This window comes from Hippocampus bargibanti, linkage group LG10 (genome assembly GCF_051943395.1).
Source record: "Hippocampus bargibanti isolate YZ-2025 linkage group LG10, ASM5194339v1, whole genome shotgun sequence".
NCBI classification, from domain to species: Eukaryota; Metazoa; Chordata; class Actinopteri; order Syngnathiformes; family Syngnathidae; genus Hippocampus; species Hippocampus bargibanti.
Genome location: NC_142743.1, coordinates 21,685,735 through 21,710,321, shown reverse-complemented (window position 1 = coordinate 21,710,321; position 24,587 = coordinate 21,685,735). Strand labels below are relative to the sequence as shown.

Genomic DNA, 24,587 nt, shown 5'->3' with positions numbered 1-24,587 from the left:
GGAAGTGTGCTTTTTCATTGTTAATGATGCCACATAGTATGTTACCTGTGCCATACACGGTCGCGAATATGTTCTAAAAACAACACACTTGCATATTTTTGAACTTTGCACGATTAACAGTGGACGGTCCTTTTCCTGTTTGACCCTCATCTGGAATGTGGACTTGTCAGACAACAGCACCCACACTTTTAGATTTCGGGTCCATCCATCACAAATGAGCCTTGAGATACATTTCTGTGTATTGTTGAGTAAACTTGCATTTTCTAGCTATGTTTAACAGACTGTCATCATTTCCTCCAATATTTTTTTTCATTTCACAAAATGTATTTCATTGTTCAATTCCTCCACATGAGATATCACAAACAAATTATGAATCACATAAATCTTGAGCCCCATAATGTGCTTTATTTTTTGTAGACCAGCACAATACGATTGTATTGCTGTGAGTATTACAATGATGTAATATTCACCATCAGAAAACAGATCTGTTATGTCTCAGCACTGCTCTATTTCTGAAGGAAGTGAACCAGAATGAAAGGTATATTCAATTCCACTTGGCTCTGAAAAAGACAGACAGAGAATTAGAACATAGATTACAGTTTGAGTGACTTAAATTTTTCTCATTGTATAGGTATTTTTATAGCATTTCAACAGTTTGTATGGGCAATTAATATCTTCAACATGTCAATGCATCACCTTTGAAGCATTCGGGGATTTGGAGATTTCCATCCATGCATTGAGTTGACACAGCATAGCCGCAATTCCTGACTTTATCCAAGCAATAGACGGACACAACGTCATTATGGAAGATTTTGTTTGGCACAAGATCTGCAATCCAGAGTTTTTTTTCTTTGTATAATATTCTTCCTCTTCCTATGTCAATGTGACAAGGAGCTGCAGGTAATAGGAATGGATGACAAGATATAAAACATGAGTCTCATGATATGCAAAAAGAAAAAAAGGAAGCATTTTTTTCTGAAGTACCTGTAAAAACATATGAAAATATTGGAAGAAAACATCTCTAAACAGAAAGTTTGAATGCATGCCACTTTTTAATGAACTGCATACATATAGTACAATAGCTATATTGCCTTACCTTTACAGGCTGGTTTTTCTGACCAATCTCCATTCTTCTGGCAAGAAATTTGGAAGGTTCCTTCCAGCCTATAGTCACCGTTGCAGCCGTATTGCACGGTCTCCATGAAGTTGTAACGTCTCTGGTCATTGCTAGACATGTAACCATTGAAAATGCTCTCTGGTCGAGGACACGTAACCACTGGAAATATTTTGCATTATTATTGATAGAGAAAGATTTCTTTTGATTAACTGAACATATTGAATGTATAAAACAATTTCTGAAAAAAAATGAACCCGGAAGTGGCCAGTTTCATAAAGTCCCGCCCCCAGTTCGTGACATCACGCCAAGACGTCTTGCATTGCTGTAGAATCAAAACAATGGCTTCAGATTCGGTGAATATGCTTTCTTGTTACACATCCAGTTATGAATATGATTCAAATAGTTCTGAAGAGGAAAGCATACATGTTTGCAATCGATTAAAGAATGTATTCCGTGCCATTTTGAGGGGAAATGTCTCACCCAAAAAGAGGCAAGAAAATGGGCTGCGTTGAGGAATGAATCAGCCTGTTTCCACAGGCTGATAAATTCCTTATATGGAGCCTGGACGCCCTCTTCTGGCTGTTTTTAGTGCAACATGACGTTTTCAGACCAAACAAGCACATCAAAATGCATTGACGTGAAGGAAGGACTGCTACAATGTGTCCTTTTTTCGGTCAGGGGCGTTCCTTCCGTGACGTCACGTACGCACTCGTCACCTACTCAAAAACAAGACTTCCGGAATATTCAGCACAAGTCTTAAAACGTAAAATATAGCTATCTGCGGTGGAATCTTTGTAAAATACGTTCAGTAGAAGTCATTTGAAGCCATTTTATAAATTATGGACACAACTTGTCGGAGACGTCGGTTGTCCTTTAAATGTGTTTGAAGTATTAAAAGTCCCATTAATTTGCTTGTTGGAATCATTTTTAGTTCCAAAAGAATAATATACATACAAGTACCGGTATATACTTTTATTTTTCAATATACCTCGACATTCAGGTGTCTTGGTCCAGTTCCCACTGGCTGTGCACTCTGCATATGCATTTCCAATGAGGACATAGGGAGGTAGGCACTTATAGGTCCCGTGTGTGCCAAAATATGTTGTGTTTCCACTTATTTTCTTGTTAAAACTGATAAGACCAAACTTTGGGATTGGAGCAAGCCCACAAGACACAGCTGCAAGACAGGTGAACATATAGTGATACGTACCAATGAATGGACAAAAACAACATCGTGTTTGATTTGATTTGTTCACAACTACTTTGCTGTGTTCCAGATTGGAATGACATTATGGGAGAAAGAAGGAAATTTTGGACTACACACGTTTGCATTCTGGAACCGGTGTACTCCATTTTCCATCAGCTTGGCATTTTGAATTTTCGGGTCCAGAGAGGGTGTACCTGTGGAAAGAAAATACTTGTCAATACAGGTAATAGCATTATCCAAAACTACTGGAACACAAAAACATGGGACTATCCCACAAATGCTTTCACTTTCAACTTATTTCATTGGGTTATATGTATTTGGTATCTTAAGTATTTGACAACCCACGTGCAATATGTTTTTGTATTTCAGCATTTCGTCATATTACCTGTGATTGATTTCTATTCCTCAAGGCATGTACGATAGACTGTCCCCGTATTAATCCATCTATACTATGTGTGTATGTGGGGCGGGGTGGGGGGATCTTTTGCACCTCATCAACTCCAGAGAGCGTTGTCCAGCAAGTTTACTGGGTACTGTATGCTTATGATCGTCAACAACATTCTAAAACCATTCAGAGTTTGATAGGGTGCACATGAACTTTACCAGTTAAACTACTGGCTTCTTATTACTGTACACATTCATCAATGGAATTGAACAAGACAATTTCACTTTACCCCTCGTGACAGGTATAGTTGATTGTACTCTCGTACACCGTATCCTCATAGTACAGATCTCCATTGGACAGTGGATCAGGAGTAGGACAACGCTTTGCTATAAAATAGAATAAAATATTGTAGTTGAGAGTCAACAAATGGTATACTGTGAGTATCATATTACCCTTCCTTTTTAATGAGTCATGGTTGAACGTTGGATCGGAATCAACCTCATGTAACTGTAATCAACATTTAGTACACACTGTTTTCAAGAACATTGTTTCTTTTTCATGGCTTTGTGTAAATAAACAAATTCAAGACCAAAAGCCCGACATTCAGTAATGCAACGATTCAATGAAAGTGCTTTGTAGAAAAAAAAATAATCTTGCATTTTTTTACATTTACAGTCACATGAAACACCCACCGATGCACTTGAATTTGGTTTCAGTCCATTCTCCGTTGTCTGTACATACAATTTTCCGAGGGCCCAAAATGGACGTGTATCCCGGTTTACAAAACAGTATTAACTCTTCACCGGGCCTAAATTTTGTCCGGTACTCCATTGCTCCAATGTTGGGACCCAGCTCAGAAATTAAACATCCTGCAAGCACAAACACACAATGACTAGTGATTGAAAACAAAGCAAGTCTTGTCATCCATGTAGCGTTACATTGGCTGGAATTACTGTATATGCAGACGGCCTGAAATTGGTTCCCACTCAGTGAAAGTGTAAATGTTTCTGTTTTGTGCCCAGCTACTGACTGGCAACCGGTTCACTGTGTAGCCCGCCTTCTGCCCCAAATCAATGGGGATAAGATGCAGCAATTCCTCATGAATCTCTTTAGTATAAGCAGTGAAGTGTTTCTCTTCATTAGGATCTCGGGGGAGTCGGACTCTATCCCAGATTACTTTGAGTAAGAGGCACAGTACCCTCTGGACATTTCCAGGCCAAATGTTGACCAATGAGAATTGATTCATATTGACCCCACTGCGGATTTTAGACTGTTGCAAGTTTTAGAATGTGGAAGGAAGCTGTCGAACATGGAAACTTGAATCAGGCTATCTGAAGCAGGGACACAAGTTCAGACCGTTTTAACTGTGAGACACAAAACAACCACATAAAAGTGTGCAGGCAGGTGATTGCTCAATCTTGTCAATTTTGTATGAGGGTTCATCTACAAGTAATCTTTAGATAACCAAGCACAAAACCTATTCTTTGACAGCAAAACGTATGTAAATATAAATACCGTGATGTTCTTGTGCTGTCACAAGGGTAAAAAAGGTGCCTAGAATCCAAGCGTTGAGAATATATTCCATCCTGAGGAGAAAAGTGCAGAAATTCAATGTGTATTTCCTGCGGTGACCAGTTTGCTTACTGTGTGTTCACTTTCTCATTGCTGTTTGTCATACTGCAAAAGTAAACAGATAAGAAGGCCACTCATTTTTGACACAGTGAGCAGTTGGTTTTGATTCATTTGAGAGCAATAATATTCATTCTTCTGACAGTCTTAATTCATTGCTTTGCCAAGACACTGACAATGTTTCCAATCTTGTGAGATCAGGTTGGTACGGAAGAGGATTAGGGCCATTGAAGAAAAAAAACAAGGTTGCCAAGATTCTCACTTTATTCTCAGAATTCTGACTTTAAAGTCAGAATTATGACTTTATTCTCAGAAGGACAACCGACGTCTCCGGACAAGTTGTGTCCATAATTTGTAAAATAGCTTCAAATGACTTCTACTGAGCGTATTTTACAAGGATTCCATCGCATACACGGACAGAAAATGGAAACTCCAAAGAGGAAGGCCGGAGCTGGAATCGAACCCAGTACCTTTGCACTGTGAGGGCGATGCGCAAACAACTGAACCAAAGGGTCATTTAACTCGATTGCAGTATAGCTGTTTTTATTTTCTTCGTGGACGCCAGTTCTCCCACGACCTTTCCCCTCAAGTTTTAACAACGCAATCCTCAAAATTTCCGCAAGACGGTAGCCTCATACAGCAATTCCAGGGACGGATCATGAACTGCGTCCCAACCCATGTTGTTGACCCACAAAACTAGGATATTTGTCTTCAAAATAAAAGTGTTGAGCTTTTATTCGGTACAGTTGCAACAGTCCACGTCCGCCGTGTAATAGTTACTCTAAGTTACTCTTACTCTACAATTGAACTGATAACATACACCGAAGTGTGATAATGAGCCTACAATGTTGCCAACGCAGCACTTCTGCAGCTTGATTTTTGAGGAGAATAAACAATAGTGTATGTGTAAGGATAACAATAAGAATGATAAAAAAATCACAAAGTATTGTTAACCAGTGACCAGAAGTCAACCAATAAAATAAAATCATACTCTGAGCTCTGTTGACTGCGAATTGGCGTAACGTGAGTAGGGGGTGTGTGGTCGAATCGACAGGACCGGATCTGCTTCGCGTTCGCAGTGGGAGAAATTTAAATGCTTTTATTTTGAATACAATAGCGGATGTACTGTTTGAATTCAGCCACAGCTAACTTGGCGGTGCTTTGAGTTGACAGCGGAGGAACCCAGTGGCAGCCACAGACTGGGAAAAGCCCTCATCCACGATCACTCTGCATGACCACAGCGGGTCTCTCTTAATCCTGAGCAAAACACGACATTTGAGAAAACAGTGACACGGAATCTGTTTGCGTTCAACATGGCTGATACAAGTTTGAATGACTCGTCAACCGCGGACGTGGCGAATAGGTTTGCTCGCAAAGGCGCTCTGAGACAGAAAAACGTCCACGAAGTGAAGAACCACAAGTTTACAGCCAGGTTCTTCAAACAGCCGACTTTCTGCAGCCACTGCACGGACTTCATCTGGTAAGCCATTCGTCTCCGCCTCCACCCTTCCCGGCCACCTCAACGCTTGCAGCCTGTTGCATATTGGATTGCAACTTTGCGCCGACGATCCTTCCTTCATGATGTTACGCAACTTCACTCTGCAAATTTCCCCCACCTGATCCTTCAAATCGCACAAATTGTCGACTGAAATGTCAAAAAGTAGAGTTCTGGAGTATTCCCCGAGCCATATGGCGAGAATCGTGTTATTTATTTCCTCTTTAAAACCACCAAAACATGTCAACGGTGCTTGCGATGTGGTGCCGTTTGTATTCCATCGGTGAAGTTCCCTTTTCATTGGAAGTCACAATAAAGTAAACGTTGAACAAATTTAGCAATTAAAACATTTCCTGCAAATTTCCTGCTCAGACTGATGCGCCTTTCTGACGAGTCCTAGATTTCCCTTGCTGAGGCACGTTGCAATTCTATCTTTTTCTTCTTTAACGTGCTGGTTTGAGAAGAATTCTGCAGAATACTGAGAGGCAACAGTTGAGTCGATTAGGACTATGTTGTTGTTAATTTATTTGCTTTATTCGTCTTCTGCAGAACATTGCTCAATGACATTCTATGACAATATTTAACAACGAAGAAATTAAAATGACATCTAAGCTATATATATCATATATCTTTATGAGTATTTACATGTTACTTTTTACTTTATAATGCTTGGTTTCACATTTTGGGCTGCAATAATTACTAAACCAGCAATCAGAATTAGACATTAAAAAGAGGATTTTAGGTAAATATTTCTGATATTAGGTGTCCAGGTTGTCCAGTGGTTATCGTGCCAACCTCAACAGCGCAGAGGTTGTGGGTTCAATCCCTGTAAGGAGTTTGCATATCCTCCTCGGGCCTGCATGTCAGGCTGACTGTACACTAAATTGTCCTTAGGTGTGAGTGCAAGTGGTTGCTTGTCTCTCTGTGCCCTGTGATTGGCTGGCAACCGGTTCAGCGTACCCCCCCACTTCTGCCCGATGACGGCTGGAATCCCCCCCGTTACCACAGTGAGGATTATGCAGATCAGAAAATGAATGAATGAATGAATAGATTTGTCATATTTTATTTCATCCAATGTCTCCAGAGTGAGAGCTATAAGCAAAACCTGGTGTTTAGCTAGGTAATTGGCAAGCCAGGAGCTCACAAGTGACTCCTAGGGTTCAGTGGTTCTCTCACCTCACTACAGATATAAAATTGATTGGGATTTTTCATGAAAATCATGTTTTATGGGGACCTGGGAACGGATTATTCTCATTTTAATGGCTTCCTATGGGAAATTAATTTTTGGGATACACACTTTTCGCCTTACACACTGTGTATGGGAAACAATTAAGTTTGTAAGCCAGGGTATCATTGTATGTAATAAAGTCATTATAGTATGATCTTTTTTTCTTTTTTCCCTAATTCATTAATGATTCATAATTCATTTTTTTCCCAAATATGATTTCAGTTTGCCTTTACATTTTGAAATTAGACATGGGTCCTGGTCTTGTTTGTTTTTTGTTTTTGATATGATCAGTCAGTTGGGTTATGCTGTAGGTCACAGCAGTACTGGACCGTATAGAAAATGTCTTCAGTATTCATAATTAAGTATTTTTGGTCATAAATGGGGCCTTTTTACATCTCTGAGCACGAGTACAAATATATACACATTGTTTCCCTGTGTTTTTTTGGTCTAAATTGATATGAATTGACCAGTGTTCCTTCACATGTTGTGTTCAACTTCAGAGGTAGTAAATGTCTGCCCGTGTTCATAGGCATCCACTGTTGCAGGTGTTAGTATGATCTCATGGCCTTTACTGCTTGGAATTTATGACCTTGACAGCTTTACAGCATGGCATGCGCACTGGCTATTGGCACTCCTTAGTTCGTAGTCCAGAGAGCCAAACATGTCCTGTGATTACAGACTACTACTTGTTCCAATCCCCTTTGTATCAATAGAGGCAGGGACAGTCAATCCACTTTGTTTTCTGGGAGGGACTCACGAACACAGCTTCACGCAGATAAGCGGACTGGACGTTTTAGCAAGTCAAGCAGGAATCACACAGTGCCAGGTCTCTGCATGAAAACCATTCCAGAGTCAAAGAATGCGAAATGTGTGCACAGTGGAATCCCTGGACTTTGTAGTCTAGTGGTGAAGCCAAGGGGTAGATTTAGTATCAAAAAACTCCCAGCAAATGTCTTATAATTCTTTGTCATTCTCATCATGAGTTCAGAACCTCAACTGTTAAAAAGAAAGCACTTCTGAATGTCGATGAAAAGGTTTCTTCAGCCGTCATCTGTACTTCTTTGAAGTTGTCGTACGTTTCGCTTCTTATCCAAGATGCTTCTTCAGCGAACTAAAGTCTTACTGGTAGGGATATATATTTAGGGCCGATACTACCAGTAGTAAAAAGTACAGATGACGGCTGAAGAAACCTTTTCATCAATGGACCACTCCTGTACGACTGAGAGCTTACACAGACACTTCTGAATGTGTGAGTGGAAATGGTCAACTCATTTAATCCTTATATGTTTGCTTCCACAGGGGCTTTGGAAAACAAGGATTTCAGTGCCAAGGTAAACTGAATTGATTTTATATCTGTCTTATTCAAAAAGGATGTGTTTTTTTTGGTGTACATGTTTGTGTGTGTGTGTGTGTGTGTGTGTGTGTGTGTGTGTGTGCGCACTTATGATGTGGATCAATCCCAGTGGTCTATGTAGTCAAACAAGTGGTGTGATACCTTAGCAAAAATGTTGAAGGTACCTTAGCAAACAGCATTTGGCACAACATTCAGAAAAATCTTCACCGTTCCTACGCCCACCTCAAATTCATCTTGCAGTTCTGCAGGCACGGAACTATTGTTTTCCCACAAGCTGGATCGTGTTTATTGTTCCTAAAAACATGTGGTCAGAAGGATGTGGGCCTCATTTGCACCATGTTGTTGTATGGCAAGAACTCAATTTGGCAGGAAGGGAAGCAAGTAGAAAACACACAGCTCACTGAGAGCGATTTGAGAAGTAACGTAATTGAGAGACATAGCGGCAATGCAGAGATGCACATCCACCAGAATTGAGTCTTTTTGCTTTTCTACATGTTGTTGCCCAAAAAAATCCAGTCCATATATATATATATATATATATATATATATATATATATATATATATATATATATATATATATATATATATATATATGTGTGTGTGTGTGTATGTGTGTGTGTGTATGACAATTGTGCTTGATGTGACAGTTCCAATGTAGCAGGTGTGACCAGGTGCAATGCATACCGGATTATTGGTGGCTCGCTCATACCAATCTTGACACACATGTCTTTTGTAGACATAAACACCTTGCCAGACATTTGACCCTTGTAATTGGTAGCTTTTCTTATAAGAGTGTCAGTGAGAGTGACAAATTCACAGGTCATATCTGAACACAACATTCCAATAAACATTTATAGCATCTAAAATATCCAAAACACCCAGTATGATATTTTTATTGAAATGCAAAACACCAATAAAAATGACTTAAAGTGTCCAAAATCTGCAAAAAATTGAGCTGCGAATTGGGCATTTTCAGAAAGTCCCGCCCCCAGTTCGTGACGTCACGCCAAGACGTCTTGCATTGCTGGAGAATCAATGGCTTCAGATTCGGAGAATATGCTTTCTTGTTACACATCCAGTTATGAATATCATTCAAATAGTTCTGAAGAGGAAAGCATACATGTTTGTAATCGATTAAAGAAGTCCTTCCGTGTTATTTTGAAGCATCTGGACTGCAATGTAGCGTCCCAGAAAAGAGGCATAAAATGGCGACCAAGCTCCCTGTGAGGAATTAATCAGCCCGTTTCCACAGGCTGATAAATTCCTTATATGGAGCTTGGTCGCCCTCTTCTGACTCTTTTTGGTGCAACATGCTGTTTTCAGACGTAAAATATAGCGATATGCGGTGGAATCTTTGTAAAATACGCTCAGTAGAAGTTATTTGAAGCCATTTTACAAATTATGGACACAACTTGTCCTGAGACGTCGGTTGTCCTTTAAATTGTCAAAAGGAAGACATTTTTTTTCTCTCACAAGCCTGCGTGTTCGAGAAATAGTGACTGTGCGATGGTGCTGGTCCCGAGACAGTGGTCAGATATAAAATTGACAAGGCAACAGGTTTGTGTCCATTTTAACATCATCAAGTTTGCTTTCGGAAAACCGCTGAGTCACGACTGTTGCTACCTTAGCCCTGAATCACTGCAATTTCATTTTCGGTCGACAGCAAGTGGCAAAGTGGCTGCCACATGAGATGGATAAAACACACACATAATTCATACTTGCATTCTTAGGACAGTCTCACACATATTTTTGAAAATGTTGAGAGACACCTAGAGTATCTGGCAAAACTTACAGAAGCATCAGGTAGATCGGCATATTCAAACACTGGAAGGGTGCAAGATTCAAAGTCCAATCCTCTTGACTGGAAAGCACAAATGCGAACCATTTTGTCTCCAAGCCCATGATAGAAAAATGAATTTCACCTGCTCATGTCTTTTTCACTTTTCATCAATTCCCCTTCCAGACATGTTACATAAATAATGAGCACCCTATCTTGAGGTGATCATTTCCGCTGCAACTTTTAAAAGAAGGAAAGGTCCTCACTTTGTAAGATCTGTTGAAGCATGAATTATTCAGCCTCTTATAAAATGGAGGTCAGGTGCTACAGTATAGCCAGGCGGTCTCTCAGTCACTGCTCGAAAAATGACAAGGTGATAAATGGGAGGGTGACATTTCTGTAACAGGATTGACATTTCATTTTCATTCCCGTAAATGTCCTTTTGCTAAAAATAGGCATTACATCACATTTGTGATTAGAGTGTCATAAGCAGGACATTCTGATGAGTCTCGTGTTTGATTTTCCCCCCGCAAAATAGAGCAGTTTGACTGAGTTGTGTTAATCATTAAGTTTTGAACAAATATTCCTTAAACATGAAAATATGATAACCATTATTTCTACTGCAGATTTGCACAGGAAGATATTTGCTATCTGTTAGTTATCTATTAGCTAGCTATTAGCTAGCTATTAGCGGTCTAGTTGGCTGGCTATCTATCTTATCTATCAGCCGTCTAGCTCACTGGCTAGCTCTAGATTAGCTATATATTAGATAGCTAGCTAGCTTTCTATCTATTTGAGTGCTACAATTTGTCTTTTTGTCGGTCGGGGGAGGGTCCTTTAGTGACGTCACGTACGGACTCGTCACCAACTCAAAAACAAGACTTCCTGAATATTCAGAGAGAGTCTTAAAACGTAAAATATAGCTATATGCTGTGGAATCTTTGTAAAATAGGCTCAGTAGAAGTCATTTGAAGCTATTTTACAAATTATGGACACAACTTGTCTGGGGACTTCATTAACAGCTTCTGCAAACCACAGAATATTCCCTGTTGATACTTAAAAATAAAATGTCTTTTACAGGCTTATGAAATTGTGAAAAACGTAGCATTGCATAACATTCACACATGTGCAACAACGGAGGGAATACCAGATGGCATTCTAAGTGAAAATGCCAAAGGCCATGATGATTTGTGAACTGTAACTATTTGATATAAATAATCATTTTCAACCAATCTTTTACGCTTATTGATGTTGTTGTGACTCTGAGATTAATTGTTTTGAGTCCATCGGGTAGCCCACCGCCGAAAAACAAATGGGATTAGCTCCGTCCCATAAGGAATCCTTATGAGGACAAGCGGATGGATGGTTTTTGTTTGAAAAACTAGGGAAAATAATGCAGTTGACCAGTGCTCATATAAAGGCTTCTAAATTCCATCTATCCATCCATCCATCCATCCATCCATCCATCCATCCATCCATCCATCCATCCATCCATCCATCCATCCATCCATCCATCCGTCCGTCCGTCCATCCATCCATCCATCCATCCATCCATCCATCCATCCATCCATCCATCCATCCATCCATCCATCCATCCATCCATCCATTCTGGACACTGGAAACTGGAACCTATCCCATCTGATTTGGGGCAAAAGGTCGGTTGCACCCTGTACTGATGGAAATCAGGCAAATAAACTGTTACACCACCAGCGACTGGCCTTGAAATCGATGTATTTATTAATTTGATTCACTAAAGGAGATGTTCACAATGTTGTCATATATTTGGAGCCCATTCACAATCTTCTTTTGAAAGTGTGATGATTTGAAATAAAACATGTGTACTTTAAAATATTCCAACCAGGTTGGCCTTGCAGTTTGTATTTCCCCGAAAGCCTCACACGTCTCTTCCTGTTTCTCACTAATCAATTCAGCCGCATTAAGAAGAGACTAACCCATCATGGCAGCTGCATTATTTATCACCTCAATTCTCAATGTGCATTTGAGACAAATACGTATTGTGTGTGTCAGACAGTGTTTGCGTCATTGCTGTCAGCTGATTGAGTATATGTGTGTCCAAGAACACTTCTACATGGCACATTGGTATTTGCTACTGTGTCACTTCTGCTGATTCTGTATTTGATCACCTCGCAAGTCTCTACGGAAACCCTGACCAAACCGATACATACTCACAGACTGATATGGCCCTGTCATGGTGTCCATCTCAGTGTTTGATGGGACGCCTTCAATAAAGGAGACAGTGGTGTAAGAAGTCAACTGAAGTGATGCCCATCCCCATACTTGCGTTTGTTCACTGCCTTTCCCCTACAGTCACGTATTGCCTCTAAGTCATGTGGTTTTCCGCAGGGCTCAATTTTGGGGCTTATGTTGTTCTCACTATACCAGCTCCCATTGGGTTCCATCTGAAGGAAACATGGTGTTTCCCGTCTACTGCTATGCAGATGACTGTCAGATCTATGTCCTACTGAGCAAAAAAGACAATTTATCCTGCCTGGAGGAAATCAAAACCTGGATGGCACAAAACTTCGATGACTGTAATACGCTTTACTTTGGAGTCAGCCAATCCTCCGGTACTGATGCTTAATTCTTTAATGTGATGGTGTGATTTCACACTACCAACACCTCAGTAGAACTAAAACAAGTATAAAATTATAGCTATTATTTACACATAAACATTTGGACTTTACATCAATGCAATAAAACGTATGCAATAAAATCGTACAAACCACTTTGCCTGCTTTCCGTCCGAAATGAAAGTTTTGATCTTCGTCCTATTTATCTTTTCCTTGCTAAACAGTACATCGGTAAAGCATGTCCATTCTCGACGTCTTCTCTGTAAAAATGAAACTTAAAGTAGCGCGGAAAGTAAAACCTGTACCGGAAGTGACAACAACCCAACGTAATGTCAAAAAAAATAAAGCACAGCCATCTGCTGGTCAACAATGGGATAGCAGTTATAGACAAATGTATCTACAGTATTTACATATACAGTAAAGTCTCGTTATATCGATATCGGATATATCGATAGTCCCGGTTATATCGATACTATTTCTATGCACGCACGGAGAAAATTACATGCAAACAGGGTCGGATATATCGATAGTCCCGGTTATATCGATATTTTTTCGGACTCCCTTGAATATCGATTTAACGAGACTTTACTGTATATTGAACATATTGCCACCATCAGTTGCCCCCAATCACCCGTGGATTACGAGTTTTATCATGCTCCATCGTCGTCAACTAAGTCACTAAGCCTTTGTGAACATTATGTTGGCCATCCTGCTGTTATACATAAACAAATACACACATCACGTACACAGTTTCTGAGATGTTGTTTTTGAAACTTCTGAAGTAAATCCGGTGACCCTTTTCTTCAATTATAAGCAGTGATGTAATATGTAATAGAATCCTGAAAACAATGCAAAGATCATTATCTTCATCATTGCAGCCGCATTCAAAAGTACTCTGTCAATATCTTGCTTCATGATATCCAACAAAGTGGTGAAAGCGCTTGAAAGGTATTTTAATGGGATCATTAGGCAACCATTATAATTTCAAATGGCTTTTCGGTGAAAAAAAATATTATTGGGCGCAGATACAGCGGCTGTACGTGTATATGGATTCTCGCTGTTGCTGTTTTGAAGGCTATGACGATTTAACGCAGAGGTTGTTTGGCTGAGTTCAGTATTTGCTTCAGCAGATGTTCGCAACCATGACAAACCTCTTTGAAAAAAAACATTTGACCTGGATTTCCATGCTGTTGTCAGGCTCATACAGCACTTTGTGAAAGGTGAACCTTTTCAGAGGTGAAACCTACTTTGGATTGGGATCAGAATGCTTTTAAAAGTGTGAGGGCTCGCTTAATCCCTGGTGAGGTGCAGCACTAAACATTACTAAGGATTAGTCCGGGATATTACTCACTGTATACATTAGAGGTATATTAGATAGCTCGGTGATGGAGCAAAGACTAATGCACCAGGCTGTGAATTACAGTCTAATGTGCATTTAATTGTTTTTGATGTAATAATGGTATTATCTAATGCAGGGGCTGTAAGAAAAATAACAGGCAAGGAAAATGGAACAGGCACCGTCAGTTACAGATTTTGATCATTATGTAGACTGTTGAGCCGAAAAGATGATTTTGACCTCCATCATTAGAACTGAGAGTTTAGCAACAGTCGGCAAATGTCAAGTGTGCAGTAACAGAGCTTTCACAATTGAATTGTTTGTTTGTATTGTTGTTATTTTAGGATAAATATTCTGGGTAGTGCTTTGTTACAGCTGTTGTGAAAGCGCTATATGAATAAAGATGTTATTTCACATTTCTTTTGGCATCATAACAATGACGTCCTTTTGTTGTGTTGTTTGGCCTTTTCACTTACTCAATTACGATCCTTCACATAAGATTTTACACTCAAGTTGATGGAGCTTTGCAGTCTATTGCCCTATATTCCGGCATGCACTTTGAAGTGCAACAAAAAGCTGTCTCGGATGGAGACATTTTGAAAAGCAGTTGAAAAGCACATTTTTGTGAGCTAAAATTCTTTATCATGGAGAGCATTTCCCGAGTCCAATGTAATGAAAGTTCAATAGTCTGCATCACGTCTTGCATATTTGCATTCAAGTTTCAGCATTGTCCACTAGGCTCCGGACTGCCCTTCTATGTGGAAAAATTCCAAGTTAATGTGTTCATCTATTTGCAGCTGTGTGAGGAGTAAATCTGCACATTTTTTTCTTTTCTTTTTACAATACTACATTTATTCTTTTGCCTGAGAGACTCTTACTCCACACTTCAGCCTGTGTGTCAGTATTCTAATGAAAAAGAATGAATATTTACTCTGCGTCGACTCACAGTTTGCACCCTGAAAATTTTGGGGTAGTCTGAAGCCCTGCGTCATGTACAGCAAGGTTCTCCAACCACTGGGCAGTGTACTAGCATTAATTAGACTTCTTGAAGGCCATTAAGTACAGAGAGACTGACCAAAAATATTTTAGTGATCATCAGTCTGACAGAAATTCAAATTTTTTTTAAAATCAGTTAATTTGGTCACACAAGACAGACAAAAACTAAGCCTGGAAAAAAAAACCGGCAGCCCGACTTAAGGTTATTGCTAGTAGACTGAAAAGCAGGAAAAGTGTTGTAATTGAGACCACGAAACCAACAAAATTGCTCTGGCATGCGTAACCCAAGCAATGAAAGACATTTTTTACACTTGTATGGTTGTTCAGCATTTTATAATCTTTCTTAAAACATGACAAAACAGTTAATAAAAGTTTTATACTAGTATCAATATGATTGGATTAATTAGATTTCAAATAGACTGCCTTATAGAAATTTACATGTTGATAACAATTCAAAACATTAGATTTTATCTGGTTAAACCCCCACACATCCATGTAGTTTAAACATCCTGTTCTCCTCAATTTGAGGGTGTGAACCTTTTAAGAAGACTGTATTTGTACCTCCTTCTGCTTGGCTTGGAAAGGCCTGTTGCCCTAGTAGAAGTTTGACATTGATTATTATTTTTCCCCTCCTGGATGTCAGTGATAGGACGATAAATCTAGTCATATGAATCCCTGATTGCCTTTTTGGCATCTGCCGTGTCTTATACCCATTAACCTCATTCTCATTTAATTTATGTCCATGATCCAAGTTTTAGTAGTTAAAGCTACCCGAATGACACAGTAACCTTAAATAGCTTTAGCTAATCTTTTGTAATCTCTTGGAGCTTGCTTTCATTCACATTTGAATGGATTGGCCAGATAATTTTTAGGATCAAATTAAATGTAAAAATCCGTGCTTCAATTTCACAATGTTCACGATCAAGAAAGACTCTCATTGTTTCACACTTTCACCTTGAAGTTACTGTACTTCCTAAATAGTTTGCCGGAGGTTTGTGTTTACATCATAGCTGTATAGAGTTTGTCCAAGCGCTTTTCCGTTAACATACAGTTCTGTGCTTCCTTTGCATATGGAACTGAAAGTCACCTACAATTAAAGGTCAAACAAATTATGCACAGTGCATGCATTTTGACTTAAACCCGTGAAACCATAATACAATACCAAGGGGATTTCTGATAGTCAAGATTTCATGTTTACTGTGTGTAAGTACCTTTGAACTGATATAAGTGTGAAAATGTAAAAATAAACAGTAAAACACTGACAGGTAGTCTTGGTACATCAGAACAGAATGTATATTATTGTGCCTGTCCTTTCAGAATATGTTTTTCACCTATGCTTCTAGACTAGGGGTGTCAAACTCATTTCACATATACAGTAAAGTCTCGTTATATCGATATCGGATATATCGATAGTCCCGGTTATATCGATACTATTTATGCACCATGGAAAAATTACCGCAAACTTGTCGAAATACGATAGTCCCTGTTATATCGATATTTTTTCGGACTCCCTTAAATATCGATATAACGAGACTTTACTGTATATAAAATATGACGTGGTCCATTTTTCATTGAAAATTCTACACTACTGATCTACTTTTCTCCGTTTGGATAATGACATTTTGGCTAATGTGGGTGTTGAAACTGCGGTTGAAAAAGAACCACTCTGCCCCAAGTGGACAATCCTTGAATTGCACCTCATTAAAAATATGATTTCCATGATGTTCGTGCATTTTTTTCCACTTTCAAATTATCCTGCGGGAGCTGATCAAACCTCCTTGGGGGCCCGCGGGCCGTATTCCGGCCTGCGAGCTGTATGTTTGACACCCCTGTTCTAGACTGTCAAAGCACACAAAAGCACAGAAAAATAATAACTCCCAATGCTTGCTTAATCCTGCTGTTTGTAAGGTGTATTTTGTTTCAAGACAAAATATTTTATTCATTCAATTGTCTGTTGGTTGTTTGCCTTACAGTTCTGACGTTCAGAGTTTGAATCTTGGCTTCTGCCTAGCAAGTGCAATTTGCATGTTCTTCCTGTGCTTGAGTGAGCTTTCTCTGGTCTGTCCCCTATATTGAGGGGTCCAGAAGTGTGACTGTGTCATGATCTAAAAAATAGCACATGCCTAGTTAGGTTAATTGAAGTGTCATAGGTTGTTGGTGAAGATTCTGGTTGTTTGTCAAATTCTGTTGACCCAAAACTCGATTTTTATGGCTCGTTGTTGCCCAGTTGCAAATTGCCGTTGACATGCCTCCTCTTCTTTTCTTTCCGGCTTCAGGGGTCGCCACAGCGAATCAATGTCCTCCATCTAACCCTTCTCTCACCCCAGCTACCTTCATGTCCTCTTTGACAACATTCATAAACCTCCTCTTCGGTCTTCCTCTCGGTCTCCTGCCTGGCAGTTCAAGGCTCAGCATCCTTCTCCCGATATAGTCACTCTTTCTTCTCTGGACATGTCCAAACCATCTCAGTCTAGCCTCTCTGACTTTCTCTCCAAAGCCTCTAATATGAGTTGTCTCTCTAATGTACTCATTCCTGATCCTATCCAACCTGGTCACTCCCAAATAAAACCTCAACATCTTCAGCTGTGCTGCCTGCAGCTCTGCTTCCTGTCTTTTCGTCAGTGGCACTGTCTCCAGTCCAAACCTCATGGCTGGTCTCACCACCATATTATACACTTTTCTTGTCATCCTAGCTGAAACCCTTCTATCACTCATCACACCTGACATTTTTCTGGACACGCTTCTTCACCTCTTTTCCACACTCTCCATTGCTCTGGACAGGTGACCCCAAGTACTTAAAATTGTCCACCTTCTTTATCTCTCTCCCTGTAGCATCACTCTTACACTTGGATCCCTCTCATTCACACACATATATTCCGCCTTGCTGCAACTGATCTTCATTCCTTTCCTTTCCAGGGCATACCTGCACATCTCTAGTTGCCAAACTGGGAATATCTGGTGTGTCCACCTTCTGGCCAGAGCTTTTCCTGAAAATTCTGGTCAAACACAAGATTACGACAAGATTAAAGTCATCCCATTGCGTTTATTATGCATTTCTATTAATATTATTGACCAAGCAATACATCGCTGATGTACATCACTTTTTGCCCAATATTATCTTAGCCATAGGTGCTAAGCAATATTGAAACTGGATCGAAGTGGTTGAAGAGATGGAGGTATATGATATAAGACCTGAGTTCTAAAAATGAAGTACCCTAAATGCCACCCATCCCTTGATTTGGATCCGCCCCAAAACGTAATGGATGCTGCTTTGATCCAAGGCTCACCTCTGCATTCCTGCACTTGAAACTTGGCAGACACAAATCAGTGACATCATAACCTCTCTTGGCAGCAGTAACAAACTGTTCAGGAGTATTTTATACTCCATTCACTGAATATAACAAAAATGTTGTCACATCTGATTATTGAGATTATCGACCATGTCACGTCGGACCAATAAAATTGTTCGAGTCTGCCACCCTACTGGGCATGTGGAAGACCAGTTAGACTTTATAAGAAAATATGAAATACAGTAAAGTCTCGTTATATCGATATTCAAGGGAGTCCGAAAAAATATCGCTATAACCGGGACTATTGATATATCCGACCCTGTTTGCATGTAATTTTCTCCGTGCGTGCATAGAAATAGTATCGATATAACCGGGACTATCGATATATCCGATATCGATATAACGAGACTTTACTGTATGTCATACTTGATAATTTCCTCCCACTTCACCTCATGTAATTACAATTTAATCAAATACTCTTAATCAATCAATGAGAACAAATACCACACATCACTCTAGTGTAGAGCACTTAGGAATTGTTTCGAGTAGTAATAAACCAGTTTTTGTATGTATTGGCCAGGAGCCCGCTACAACAGATCTTATTCGTTAAAAACAAACATTTTCTCAGCAGCTTAGCCCAGAGGTAGCATCTTAAGCAAAGACACTTATGAATGTTAACTTTCTTTTCGTCTCCATGCAGATCAATTCAGATGTTTTCAACAATTTTTTTTGTGCAGTTTCAGCAAGCAACAAAAAGGCTTGGCATAAACAGTAGTCATAAAGTCCCTAATCAGGTTTCTGATATTACGCATCATAAAATGACGTGTCGAATTCCTCGTACAATCCCTTTCCTTTTCTCATGCATTCTTTTCCTCGCTGGCGTCATTCCGTGTTTGATTGCTGCATCGTCAGCGATTACATTCAGCGTAAACATAAAACACACATTCATCTCTGTAGCTCTGGTAGCTAACGACTATCGACGTTGCAACCACAAATGTGCTGGCCACAGTCTCCTTTGTATGAAGCACTTTGACCGGCCATATATACAGTATAGTATATATATATCGATATATATATATCGATAGTATATTATATATACTATTTATATATACGCATATAAAATATATATATATATATATATATATATATATATAATATATATATATATATATATATATATATATATATATGTGTGTGTGTGTATATATGTGTGTATGTGTGTATATATATATTTATATATATGTGTATATGTGTGTATATATGTGTGTATATATATGTGTATATGTCAATGACCGCAGATAATCAGGAAATGGCAGTTTGTTTTTGCCTGCAGTCCACAGACCTTCTGTGTTGTGTTTGTTGTACTGTTATTTAAAAGGTGAACTTTGCTTAGGGTGTGAGTTAGATCACAATGCTTTTGAGAGTTTGTGTGTACTCTGATGTGGCAGGGTAAAGGTCTATCATACATTGATTAAAAAAAATATTTTTTTCAGTGATGTAATTTTCTATTGTGGAATATTGGCAAATGAAAGATTATGGTTTTAGGGAAATACTCCAAAAAATAATAATAATTATCTGGGTCTTCTGGATCAAAATGCTACGTTTCATTTGATGTCTATTTTTTGTTTTGTTTTACCCACTAAACCTATGTCCATATTTACAAAAAGCCAAGAAAAGGATGTGATCACATTGTAACACACATATCCACCCAAATCCATTCATCCATTTTCCTCCTCTTATCCGGGGTCGGTCGGGTCGTGAGGGCAGCAGCTTCAGTAGGGAAGTCCAGACTTCCCTCTCCCCAGCCACTTCTTTCAGCTCTTCGTGGCAGATCCCATTCCTAAATAGCATTGCAACCAAGTCATTCCTTAATGTAGGGTGTCATAATCCAATAACATTTAGACCGGTTTACAAAGAGGCACATTTTCGTAAAATACAGCTGACAAAAGATTCACTTGGTTGGTCCATGAAACCATTTTATTTGAAAAATGTTTCTCATTTGGGGACTCCGGTGAGCTACAATCTATCCCAAGCTGACGATAGTCGAGAGAAGAACTTTGCACTTGACAGATCATAATCGGATGCACATGTAGACAAACAAAACCTGTTTTACTCACATTAACACCTTTGGACAATTTCAAGTCTTCAGTGAAACTAACATCCGTATTTTTGAATGTGGTAAGCCGTTTGTGGAGCAAAACCATGCAAGCACAGTGGGAGTATTCAAATTTGAATTGGAAAGCCACGGCTATTTGTTTAGAAGCACTAAAGAAGCTTTAGAAACTGTCTAATATATTATTTCATAATCCAGAGAAATGAAAGGTGTATCATTTCCTGTTTAGATATTTTTTGTTAGAGGTTGTAAATACTGTTTTTACTCACCAGTTATTTTCTAATGCCTTGCAACATTGCTTACTTTTTATTCATGTAACCAAGGCCATTTTATATTCTGATTATGATATAGCAAAATATATTTTCAGGAGAAGTGAGCGTGTAGCACAGGATTCGGGAACCTATGGCTCACGAGCCATATATGGCACTTTTGATGATTGCATATGGCTAAATACATATTCTCGCTTTTTCGCCGTTCATTTCCTGTTGGGGCTTCAGTTGGAGGAAAGCGCAATTTTGATTGGATGATACTGGCTGTCATGGTGAAACAGGTAAACGCCCCTTTAAATGAGCCCGACGAGTAAAAAAAAAAAAAACAAGTACGCTCCAGCTTGAATGCACCGGAGGATTCGTGATTCTAATTTGCTATGAAACAATAAGATCGATGAAACAGTCGAATGTCAGTGATATTTTAACAAGCCCCATGTTAACGTTAGCATCAATCTACTTCTGCGAGAAGTATATTGCAGATAGCAAGTGTGGAAGCTAATGAGCCGTGTGCAGGCTAGCTAGCAGTAACTTCACCTATGGACCCGGCAAGTTGACTTTCATTCCGATCGTTTGGCTGGATTTTTACCGATCATGAGGAACGGTAAACCATTTATGTTAACGGTGAGTACTAGTTATTTTAAATAATACATTCTGACATTTTTTTGAAAAATGGCCGTGCGCGCATGTGTGTGCGCGCGTGCTCGCGTATGTGTGGCGCGTAAAGTCTCGTTATATCGATATCGTGATGGCTACTCTATGCACGCACGGAGAAAATGCAAACAGGGTCATATATCGTTCTTATATCGATTTTTTTCGGACTCCCTTGAATATCGATATAACGAGACTTTACTGTATTTTACTTTTATGGCTCTCTTAGTCAAAAAGGTTCCCGAGCCCTGGTGTAGCAGGTACTTTTCAGACGACCCCATTCCAGGCGAGGCGAGAGCCAGCATGAGGTCATCTGTCACCTTCTCACAGAGCTGTAATTTTAGCCATGTCAACCTCATCTATCTCCTCGTTTGGCTCCCTCCCTTTGACTGCCATCACGACACTTAGTGCAGGCTGCTGTGTGCGTCACTTGTGAGGCGTTCAACAGGGAAGGATAGTAGTTTTGGGACTTTATGATCGAGAGACAAGGCCTTTGTCTTTCATCTTGTGGAAGGTCCATCGTCAGAAGCCTGTGTGTGACTTTTTGAATGACTTTCAGTTTTGACATGCAAGTTAGCATATTTTAGTCGGACCACTCAAAAATCATGAAGACAAAAAAGCATATTGGCTGGCAACCAATTCACGGTGTCCACCACCTGGGCGCTTGGATAAGCTCCATGCAGCACCCCCCGTGACCCTTATGACGATAAAGCGGTCTGGAAAATGGATGGATGGGCTCAGGAATTACAATATAAAAATGTATTGATTTTTTTTTTCCTTTTGAATGATCCGTCCAACTTTTATTGTAACATCCAATGCTCCAATTCCGCATACAATGTAATGCTTTAAAGGACAACCGACGCTTTCGAACAAGTTGTTTCCATAATTTGTAAAATGGCTTCAAATGACTTCTACTCTATTTTAGATGCAAAACACATTCTGTGTTTTGCAACAAATGTATTTATTTCTTGATTTATTCATTTATTTTTTTGTTTGTTTGTTGCCATCTGTTCTACTATCACTCTAACATGACCATCTTTACATTTCACTAATGTGCTCTTGAATTTTCCATAAAACACCACCCATTTCCTGATGTATAATCAGACAGTAGACATAAGAAAAGACACAATATTTTCCCTTTTCCTGCTCTCCCTCGATTGGTTATTATTTTGTCGACAGGAAGTTGTTGAATGATATTGCCATGAGTGTGAGAATCCAGCTCTGTGCGCCATTACTGATAAAGCCGAAAATAAACATGACTTAAGCATACTCATACAGAGTTGACACAAGATTTTCAGTGTGTTTTAAGAAGGGATGAGGGATTATCATATTGGCGAGATACCGGCCTGATTTTAATGTATGATTCAATGATGATTTTAACAGCACTCCCTTACTTTGGAGCGTCTCTTCTTCAATCTGTGGTGACATTTCTCAAAACCACAGAGAAACTTGTTTGGGGTCTAGTTGGGTACCGGCACGCGTTGCTTACCTTTTCATGTGCCAATCATTCTGTTTAAATGCTCATGCTCAGTTGTGTCGCTCAGATCTTTTTACAAATGTGCTGCCAGAGTTCTACTGAGAAACTCGAGCAAATAAGGGAATTTTGTACTACACGAGTATGTCGTCACACTTCTACACTAATCTTACTCCGTAATTACACTTTAACATAATGTTCCTTTCATTCCCCACAGGGGATATTACATTTTTATCCTTTTTTTCCTCATTTTTCATGTCTTATCCAACTATTTTCTTCTGTTTCTGTTTCTTTTGCCGCATGCATAATCTATGCCGCCCCCCCTGTGTCTGTACCTTCATGTACCTTTTTAAATCATCTTGTTTTTTCCACCACAACAAAACATAATCAGCGATTACTTTGTATTTTTAGCTACAGTTTCCGAACGGCTTTGAAATGCAATGGCCCCGTGCACTTTATACTAATGTCTCATTTTCTTCTTTAATTTAACAAAAAAAATGCAAGTACAGTATACGTTTCTAAACTACGTATATACTGCACACTAGGTGAGACTGAATCACATTCAGCATCCATTGTTTTTTGGAGAAAATCAACAGTCAACTAAAAAGAATCGCCGTTATTCATGACAATAAACTCTTGGATATTTGTGCTTATTCTTACAAAAATAAAACAATGTTCTTTATCTCGCTAGTTCTTCTGTACCCAATCGCTTTGGCACATTGCGCTAACAGCTGGCGTCCCTAGTAAGAAAAAAGTGTGATTTTTTTTTTAATTTTCTTCCCCCAATCCCTTAACAAATCAACACCTACATTCCCCAAGATTGGTGAGGGCCTCATACGTTTGTGTAAGCTCTCAGTCGTACAGGAGTCGTCCATCGATGAAAAGGTTTCTTCAGCCTTCATCTGTACTTCTTTGAAGGTGTCGGACGTTTCGCTTCTTATCCAAGATGTATACATACCTATATATATATATATATATATATCCCTACTGTCCAGATGTGGCAGTTGGGGGGAGCTCCCCCCAACCTGCAAGCAGAGACCTATCATAGCAGAGTCCCGCACCGCCACGTCTGGACAATAGGGATATATATATAGGGCTGAAACTACCAGTAAGACTTTAGTTCGCTGAAGAAGCATCTTGGATAAGAAGCGAAACGTCCGACACCTTCAAAGAAGTACAGATGAAAGCTGAAGGAACCTTCATTGAGGGCCTCATGGTGATTATTTGTAAGACTTCTATAACCAGACAGTCATTGTTTCACTGTCTGTCAACCTGGAAATTGTGTAGTGTGGATTATTTTTTTTCTATTAAGTCAACCTGGCCCCCATGTTCTGAACTCCTGTTTCAGAATCAGAATCAGAATCATCTTTATTGCCAAGTATGTAGAACACACAAGGAATTTGTTTCCGGTAGAACACGCTGCACTAGTATCGTCGTCAAAAAAACTGCTAAGTGGCACTATACAGTTCCATTTTCAATTCCACGTAATAATGCTGATCGGCAGCCATCGTGAAAGTTCGCATAGACGTGGCCCAACTTTATATATGTTATGCGATGTTGTTCAACGGATGACAAACTTGTTAACATAAAGGAAAATAATGTTGTTGAATGTTGGGGTGAAGGACACTTCAAACTACAAATAGTATGTAGAAAAGTAGTTAAATATTATTTGTTGTA

At 39.3% G+C, this 24,587-nt stretch overlaps 2 protein-coding genes across 2 annotated transcripts in view; one reads left to right on the top strand and one right to left on the bottom strand.

Moving 5' to 3' along the window:
- Nucleotides 1-385: 385 nt before the first annotated feature.
- LOC148892910 (beta-2-glycoprotein 1-like) lies at nt 386-4,382 on the bottom strand. Its single transcript, XM_089007142.1, has 8 exons — nt 4,225-4,382; nt 3,402-3,578; nt 2,999-3,095; nt 2,442-2,518; nt 2,106-2,294; nt 1,097-1,276; nt 697-894; nt 386-560 (listed from the first exon to the last, which is right to left on the bottom strand). Exons 1-8 carry the CDS (start codon nt 4,292-4,294, stop codon nt 496-498), a joined length of 1,053 nt encoding a protein of 350 aa, XP_088863268.1. The 5' UTR covers nt 4,295-4,382; the 3' UTR covers nt 386-495.
- Nucleotides 4,383-5,502: 1,120 nt separating this feature from the next.
- prkcaa (protein kinase C, alpha, a) overlaps nt 5,503-24,587 on the top strand; it is a 75,703-nt gene continuing 56,618 nt past the window's right edge. Inside the window, exons 1-2 of the mRNA XM_089007141.1 lie at nt 5,503-5,818; nt 8,361-8,392. Coding sequence (XP_088863267.1) covers nt 5,652-5,818; nt 8,361-8,392 — 199 coding nt within the window. The 5' untranslated portion in view covers nt 5,503-5,651. The remainder of the gene's footprint in view (nt 5,819-8,360; nt 8,393-24,587) is intronic.